General features: G+C 39.1%; 1 protein-coding gene and 1 pseudogene across 1 annotated transcript; both read right to left on the bottom strand.

Annotated features, from left to right (window-relative positions):
* Positions 1–110: 110 nt before the first annotated feature.
* Positions 111–3,166, bottom strand: LOC132042798 (chlorophyll a-b binding protein of LHCII type 1-like; annotated as a pseudogene).
* Positions 3,167–4,897: 1,731 nt separating this feature from the next.
* On the bottom strand, positions 4,898–8,262 carry LOC132042765 (chlorophyll a-b binding protein 21, chloroplastic). The gene is made up of 2 exons (XM_059433286.1): positions 7,394–8,262; positions 4,898–5,418 (listed from the first exon to the last, which is right to left on the bottom strand). Exons 1-2 carry the CDS (start codon positions 8,185–8,187, stop codon positions 4,989–4,991), a joined length of 1,224 nt encoding a protein of 407 aa, XP_059289269.1. The 5' UTR covers positions 8,188–8,262; the 3' UTR covers positions 4,898–4,988.
* Positions 8,263–9,091: the final 829 nt, after the last annotated feature.

The raw sequence follows: 9,091 nt of genomic DNA, 5'->3' as shown, positions 1-9,091 counted from the left end.
TTAAGCTTTCAACAGCCTCACAGTTTTTCTAGTTACTCACATGTGCAGTGGTCGTGGGTTCTTTTTTGTTTGTTTGTTTTAATATAATCTATTAGTGCTTGGTTCATGGGTTTGGAAAATGAAACTCAGTACAGAACAGTCATTCAAACACAAAACAAAATTTCATTGTATTGTCAGGTAGCACACAACAGCTTTACACGGTCATCAAACAATCAGAAATTTGAGAATGTTTTAAGGTTTTCATTTTCCGGGGACAAAGTTTGTGGCGTAGGACCAGGCGTTGTTGTTAACGGGGTCTGCAAGGTGGTCAGCAAGGTTCTCCAATGGACCCTTTCCAGTAACAATGGCTTGAACGAAGAATCCAAACATAGAGAACATTGCAAGTCTGCCGTTCTTAATTTCCTTTACCTTGAGCTCAGCAAATGCCTCTGGATCATCAGCAAGGCCTAATGGGTCAAAGCTGCCACCAGGGTAGAGTGGGTCGACAACTTCACCAAGAGGCCCACCAGCAACACAGTAACCTTCAACTGCTCCCATCAAGACAACTTGGCAAGCCCAGATGGCCAAGATGCTCTGTGCATGGACCAAGCTTGGGTTGCCCAAGTAGTCAAGTCCACCCTCGCTAAAGATTTGGGATCCAGCCTTGAACCACACGGCTTCGCCAAACTTGACACCGTTACGGGCCAAGAGCTCGGGGAAGACACATCCAAGAGCACCAAGCATAGCCCATCTGCAATGGATCACCTCGAGTTCACGGTTCTTAGCAAAAGTTTCTGGGTCAGCTGAAAGTCCAGCAGTATCCACCCGCAGGGGTGGTCTTTAAATTTTGCCGGTCATCCCCCACCCGTAAAAAATCCATGGGCTTAAATTATGCTCACCAGGGAATTCACCGGTTCCGGCATAACTTTGATAATTCCTTCAGTTTATGCTTCCAGCATAAGGCCCCCATCGGCACTTACGCCATGAGAATGTCTTGAAGCATATATATGCATTTTTTTGTAACCACTTCAACTGTGTAGAACAGAGTTACAAACATCGGAATCAGTGATGTACTTAATTTCTTTTCAATTCCCACCTTCCCGATACCTTCAATATGTACACTCTTTAGAATCTAAACAAAGCATGCCATATTTGGCAATTAATCCTTAAAGCATCTTTATAAACTACAGAACTTTTTTTTGTCCAAAACCACAGTTATCTCATTGTCCCTTATAAGGAGATCCTTCCATTTCCAGATTTCTCCATTTCTGGGGCAGATGTATCTGGATCCGGCATAGTTTTTTATTTTATGCACTGCCTGTGGTATTAACATTCAAAAGAAGGGCAAAAAATGTATCCCACCTATAGTCACCTGGGAATTCACCGGTCAAGTAGAAATAATGGGCCATACTTAACGCAGAATGCTCTTTCTCATGGAGATCCTTCCGTTCCATATTTCTGGGGCGGACGGTGAGAATTACTATCAGCAAAGAAGGGGAAGAAAGAGCCATTGTAGAAGCTGTTTTATAAAGATTGATTTTGATGGAATGAAATATTGTTGAAGTAGGCTGTTTTGATAGTAAGCAGAGGGAGATATCCTTATCTAGTGATATCTATGATCCCATTGGGTGTCAAGATTCCAAGCGCAGCTCATGTACACTTGGCAATCTCATATATTTTATAGGAATAAGAAGGACCCAACCAATGTTGTCCTCCTGTGTGTGGCTAAAGAGTCCTTATCTAGTGATGAGCTTACTATATCTCATACCATTAGATGTTAGATTTCTCTCACCAGTAGGGTAAAAGACACCACTTGCACTACAGCTCACTCGATGTCAACCATGATATTTTTCATGCATCAATTGTCCCTCCCTCCCCGGTTTTAGGATTTTGTTAAATAAGTTCAGGAAAATCTGAAATTTATGTACATAAATTTATAAATGTGTAATATGCAGGCCTTTGCAATAATGATTAACACATATTGGCAAATGTATTCTTTCATAGCAAATCAAAAAGGAAAAAGAAAAAGAGATTTTCCAAGATGTTTTTAAATATATAATACCTTAATTTCAGAAATCTATTTTCTGGAAATATATTTTTTCCACTAAATTCAGTACTAACAAAGCCAAAGACTTTGAAACTTCACGACCTATCACAACTAGTCCAAAAGGCTTGAATAGAGGAGCATGTATTCTGTGAGATGGCTTGTAATCTCCGCTTACAATCCGATATCTCTTATCAGTATCCATTTATAAATACAGATATTTCTCAGATATAATTTTTAAGATAGGTTTATAATCTCATGGTCATGAAGGTAAACATTCTGATACCATCAGTATAGAACCTTCCACCATTCAATGTAGAACTATGGTTTTTAAATCGGGCTAGTTTTTCACTTGGCAAAACATAAATTGAGCAAAAACAATGAAATTTATTTGTTGCTATTTTTTTTTTGATTTATAAATATGTGGGATTAATTAATATGGTACATGCTTACGTACGTTGAGATGATTGGAAATCATATGCGATTGAACACTTTATTATATTAGTCCAACTAAAAGTCTTTATTCTCTAAGTTTTTTTTTTTTTTTTTGTTAGCAACTACACAAATATGAGAAGAATTATCTTGAATTTGAGAACATTTTATGATTTTCATTTTCCGGGGACAAAGTTTTATGCTTCCAAACATAGATATATACTTGAGCTCAGCAAATATATATAGCAAGGCCCAATGGGTCAAAGCTGCCACCAGGGTATAGTGGGTCAACAACCTCACCAAGAGGTACCAGTTTCTATTCCCATCAAGACAACTTGGCAAGCCCAAATGGCCAAGATACTGCTTGGGTCTTATCCACCCTCGCTGAGATTCCAGCCTTGAACCACACAGCCTCGCCAAACTTAACACCGTTACAAATGGGGAAGACAATCCAAGCAAAGCATATATATATTCACGGTTCTTGGCAAAGGTTTCTGGGTCTGCTGAAAGTCCAGCGGTGTCCCACCCGTAGTCACCTGGGAATTCACCGGTCAAGTAGCTTGGGGACTTCAAGAATGGGCCCAAAATAACTCTCTAGATGCGGCATAGCGACAGTCTTTCTCATGGAGATCCTTCCGTTCCAGTGATTTCTGGGGCGGACGGTGAGAATTTCACTGCCTGTCCAGCAAAAGAAGGGGAAGAAAGAGCCATCTGCCATTTTATCAAGGGAAAGTAATGTTTGATGGTTTTATTGTTGAAGTTGGCTGTGATGAGATGAGACAAGATTTATATTTTACGGAATAAGAGGCAAAGAGTCCTTACTTTGTAATTGCATATTTTGATGTTACTACTACATGAGCAATGTTATTGGGTGAGTCCATTTTTCCAAGATGTTTACCAAAGGGACCCATCCAATATTGTCCCCTCATATGTGGCTTGAATTGTATTCTGTGATTTGTTGAGCTTAAAATGCGATATCTCTTATCAATATCCATTGGGAATTTCTCCAGATTTTATCTGCGGGTAAAAGATACCATCAGTATAGCCCATTTAATGTAGAACTATGGTTTAGCGTTTCACTAAATAAATTCAGCAAAAACTGAAATTTATTACTACTTGATTTATAATTTGTGGGAAATTAATATTACATGCTTATGATTGGAAATCAATGCGATTGAAACTTTATTATATTAGTCCTTAACAAAGTTGTTTATGTTAGCCACGCAGGTTATCTTGCTTTATGCTTCCATATATATACTACTCAAGATATATATAAGTAAGAGTCAATAGCATTGTTATTTAAGTTTCTATTCACAAAAAAGTGAAGATACTGGTTTCTTATCTAAGATTTACAAATGCAGGCAAATGGCAATGCAAGAATATATATCATACTTATTTTCAAAAAATAACTCTCAACATAGGTTCATGCTTGGATCTTTATTAATGTTAATTTTATGTTTAGAGATTTAACGACGGCTTACTTTCATTTTAACTACTACATGAGCAATGGTGAGACTTGGAAAGTACTTGCTCATGAGCATAGATTTTTTTTTTTTTTTTTTTGGGATTCATCAGCATCACAATATGAAGAACTTTACGAGAAGGTTGTGCTAAGAGCAAGAACATTTGCCAATAATGAGATCTAAGTTATTTTACATTGATGGTGTAAATATTTTTTTACACCATCAGTAAATTTTAACTTGTGATAGCAGGTTAGTCATCATTTTTACCAGATTACCAATTACTAATGTTTATCATGAAATTTACCAATATACCTAACAAATGATCTGATTATGTTAAATAATCCTTTTTACACTGTTAGTGCGTAGATTTAAACTCTTTGCTAATAGTTAGTGTCATATATGGCTTATTTGTGTTTTCTGCTTACTGTATGCCATGTTTGGAAGGATACCTGCCTCTGTTGAATAAGCTATCAGAGATGCTTTTAATCTAAAGATATAGTACCACATGTAAGGAAGGACTCTACAAGAAATTTATGAATTTGTTCAAAGATGCTAATTAAATTAAGAGCACATAATTATGATGACCTGGAAACTTATATGTTATTTGCTACATTCAGACTGGAAAACATATAGTACTGGTTTTCCCTTATCACTGAAATGTCAATAGTTCAATAGTGAAATAATATTATGTCCTCTTTCACTTCTCGACAGAAAATGAGGAATCATATAATAACATCATAGCGTTCAACATTAATGCTTTACACTAATTTTGAGTATTGCTTCTCCAGAATTAATTGAATTCCTTAAGTTCCTCTGGTCTGCAAATTCAAGTTTTAAGCTTATAACAGCTTTACAAATTTTCTAGTTACCACATCCCATATGTATCTTCAGACTTTTTTGCTCTTTTCCCCTTTGGTATGTAAGTGGCAATATTTGATTCATGGCATTGGAAAATGAAACTCGGAACTACACAATCATAGAAGATAAACAAAAATTCATTCTATTGTCAACGATCATAACAACTTTACAGGGCCATAAAACAATCAAAGTTTAAGAATGTTTTATGATATTCATTTTCCGGGAACAAAGTTTGTGGCATAGGACCAGGCATTGTTGTTAACAGGGTCTGCAAGGTGGTCAGCAAGGTTCTCCAATGGACCCTTTCCGGTAACAATGGCTTGAACGAAGAATCCAAACATAGAGAACATAGCAAGTCTGCCGTTCTTAATCTCCTTTACTTTGAGCTCAGCAAATGCCTCTGGGTCTTCAGCAAGGCCCAATGGGTCAAAGCTGCCACCAGGGTATAGTGGGTCAACAACCTCACCAAGAGGTCCACCAGCAACACGGTATCCCTCAACAGCTCCCATCAAGACAACTTGGCAAGCCCAAATGGCCAAGATACTCTGTGCGTGGACCAAGCTTGGGTTGCCCAAGTAGTCAAGTCCACCCTCGCTGAAGATTTGGGATCCAGCCTTGAACCACACAGCCTCGCCAAACTTAACACCGTTACGAGCCAAGAGCTCGGGGAAGACACATCCAAGAGCACCAAGCATAGCCCATCTGCAGTGGATCACCTCGAGTTCACGGTTCTTGGCAAAGGTTTCTGGGTCAGCTGAAAGTCCAGCGGTGTCCCACCCGTAGTCACCTGGGAATTCACCGGTCAAGTAGCTTGGGGACTCACCGGAGAATGGGCCCAAGTACTTAACACGGTCTGGACCGTACCATGGGCTGCTAGATGCGGCAGGCTTGGCAGCAGTCTTTCTCATAGAGATCCTTCCATTTCCAGAGATTTCTGGGGCAGATGGTGAGAGCTTCACTGCCTGTCCAGCAAAAGAAGGGGAAGAAAGAGCCATTGTAGCAGCTGCCATGGTTTATCAAGGGGAAAGTGAGTGTTTGATGGTTTGAAATATTGTTGAAGTTGGCTGTGATGAGATGAAGTTACAAGGGCTTCACCATATATAGGGAGTAAGAGGAAAGAGTCCTTATCTAGTTATATCTATATCTTTGATCTCATTGGGTATCAAGATCCCGTAGGCAGCAATTAATGCACACTTGGCAATCTCTAATCCATCAATTCCAAGATCTTCACAAGGGGGACCCAACCAATGTTGTCCTCCTATGTGTGGCTACAAGGATTGCACTCTATCCCGTGAGTTATTGAGCTAACAATAAGATATCCCATTCATTATCCACTTGGCATTTCTCTAGATTTTGTCTACCAGGCCAGCAGGGTAAAAGATGCTGCAACTATCATCTAATTCAATGTAGAACTATTGTTTGGCCTTCAACTAAATAAATTGAGGAAAACCTGTTTATCATACATGAAGAGGTATAGTCATAGAAAGTTTTAATATATGTTGCAATGTCATTTCATGTTTAAGAGATTTAACCGTGGCTTTGTACGTGCACTTAACTACTACATGAGCAATGCTGAGACTTAGAAAGAGTTTGTTCAGAAGGACATGAGCATAGATTTTCATTTGTTGGGATTCATCAGCATCACTATAGACTTTAAGAGAAGGTTGTGTTAAGAGAAATAGAATTTACTAATTGTGGATTTAAGTTATATACACTAACGGTGTAAAGATGTTCTTACACTATCAGTAGTAAATTTTAACAAGTGATAGCAGGTCAGTTCACATTTTTTACCAGATTACATACCAATTAATGTTTATCAAGCGATTTACAAATAATTACTTAATAAGTAATCTGATTAAGTAAAAACTTTTACATTATTAGTGCATATAACTTAAATTATATAGCTTTACTTGTGTCTTCTGCTAACTGTGTCCCTTGCTTCTGGTCAGTACTATGTGCCTTGTTTGGAAGGGTACCTGCCCCTGTTAAATAACATCAGAGGTGCTTTTAATCTAAAAATAGTACCAGATGTGAGGAAGGAGGATTGTACAAGAAATTTATGAATTTGTTCAAAGGTGCTAATTAAATTAAGGACGCATAATATAGGAACCTGAAAACTTATACAGTATGTTACTCCTTACCACGTTCAGACTAGAAAACAAATTGGTTTTCCCTTATCATTGAGATGTCAATGTCTGGTAGTAAAATGATGTTATGTACTTATGTCCTCTTAATTCCTCTTTCACTTCTCGACAGAAAATGAGGAATCATGTAATAACATCATGTTGTCCAACATTAATGCTTTACACTAATTTTGAGTATTGCTTCTCCAGAATTAATTGAATTCCTTAAGTTCCTCTGGTCTGCAAATTCAAGTTTTAAGCTTATAACAGCTTTACAAATTTTCTAGTTACCACATCCCATATGTATCTTCAGACTTTTTTGCTCTTTTCCCCTTTGGTATGTAAGTGGCAATATTTGATTCATGGCATTGGAAAATGAAACTCGGAACTACACAATCATAGAAGATAAACAAAAATTCATTCTATTGTCAACTCATAACAACTTTACAGGCCCATAAAACAATCTAAGTTTAAGAATATTTTATGATATTCATTTTCCGGGAACAAAGTTTGTGGCGTAGGACCAGGCATTGTTGTTAACAGGGTCTGCAAGGTGGTCAGCAAGGTTCTCCAATGGACCCTTTCCGGTAACAATGGCTTGAACGAAGAATCCGAACATAGAGAACATAGCAAGTCTGCCGTTCTTAATCTCCTTTACTTTGAGCTCAGCAAATGCCTCTGGGTCTTCAGCAAGGCCCAATGGGTCAAAGCTGCCACCAGGGTATAGTGGATCGACAACCTCACCAAGAGGTCCACCAGCAACACGATATCCCTCAACAGCTCCCATCAAGACAACTTGGCAAGCCCAAATGGCCAAGATACTCTGTGCGTGGACCAAGCTTGGGTTGCCCAAGTAGTCAAGTCCACCCTCGCTGAAGATTTGGGATCCGGCCTTGAACCACACAGCCTCGCCAAACTTAACACCGTTACGGGCCAAGAGCTCGGGGAAGACACATCCAAGAGCACCAAGCATAGCCCATCTGCAGTGGATCACCTCGAGTTCACGGTTCTTGGCAAAGGTTTCTGGGTCAGCTGAAAGTCCAGCGGTGTCCCACCCGTAGTCACCTGGGAATTCACCGGTCAAGTAGCTTGGGGACTCACCGGAGAATGGGCCCAAGTACTTAACACGGTCTGGACCGTACCATGGGCTGCTAGGTGCGGCAGGCTTGGCGGCAGTCTTTCTCATAGATATCCTTCCATTTCCAGAGATTTCTGGGGCAGATGGCGAGAGCTTCACCGCCTGTCCAGCAAAAGAAGGGGAAGAAAGAGCCATTGTAGCAGCTGCCATGGTTTATCAAGGGGAAAGTGAGTGTTTGATGGTTTGAAATATTGTTGAAGTTGGCTGTGATGAGATGAAGTTACAAGGGCTTCACCATATATAGGGAGTAAGAGGGGAAGAGTCCTTATCCAGTGATATCTATATCTATGATCTCATTGGGTATCAAGATTACTCTTCATTGACACTTGGCAATCACAAATCCATCAATCTTCCAAGATTCTTACTAGGGGGGACCAAACCTACGTTGTGTGGCTACAAAGATTGCTCTCTGTCATGTGCGTTGTTGAGCTTACAGTAAGATGTCTTGTACTTTTCCCCATTGGGTAATTCTTTAGATATTTTTCTTCCAGCAGGGTAAAAGACTATTGCAGGCATTTTCAAGTAATTACAGCCCGAATTTATCCCTTCTTAGTGTGAATCAGAAAGGAAAAGGGAAAATAGAAGAAGAATGAACTGTTTTATTAATCGTTGTCATGGTTGTGTAGACCTATATCACCTATTCACCACCACTCATACAAGTGGTCCTAAGTCTGGGCACGCAGAAACAGTGCTATAATTTACTGTATGTTACACATGCCTTTTTCTCCTTTTAAATGAATTTCTTTTTACTCTTATCAGCATTTGTGGTCCACAACTGCTATTGGTTTCACGCAAACAAATAAATACACAATTCATGGACCTAATCAATAATATGGGAATAATAGATTCACCTGCTTTATAAGCCAAAGAACTTTCTTAGTTTCAAAAAGCTTACCTGCATATGTAAGTTGAACAGTTTCCACAAAACATCAGCAGCTACATCAGTTCCAAACAGACGAACAACCTGACTGCCTTGGATCAACAAAAGAGAGGGATGCATGCCCATTTATGAAGGCCAGGGATCTTGACATACTACTTACATATTGTGTGTCAA

The sequence above is a fragment of the Lycium ferocissimum genome, chromosome 2 (genome assembly GCF_029784015.1).
Source record: "Lycium ferocissimum isolate CSIRO_LF1 chromosome 2, AGI_CSIRO_Lferr_CH_V1, whole genome shotgun sequence".
NCBI lineage: Eukaryota > Viridiplantae > Streptophyta > Magnoliopsida > Solanales > Solanaceae > Lycium > Lycium ferocissimum.
The sequence above is the reverse complement of the archived record's forward strand: the minus strand, read 5'-3'. Positions and strand labels throughout refer to the sequence as shown.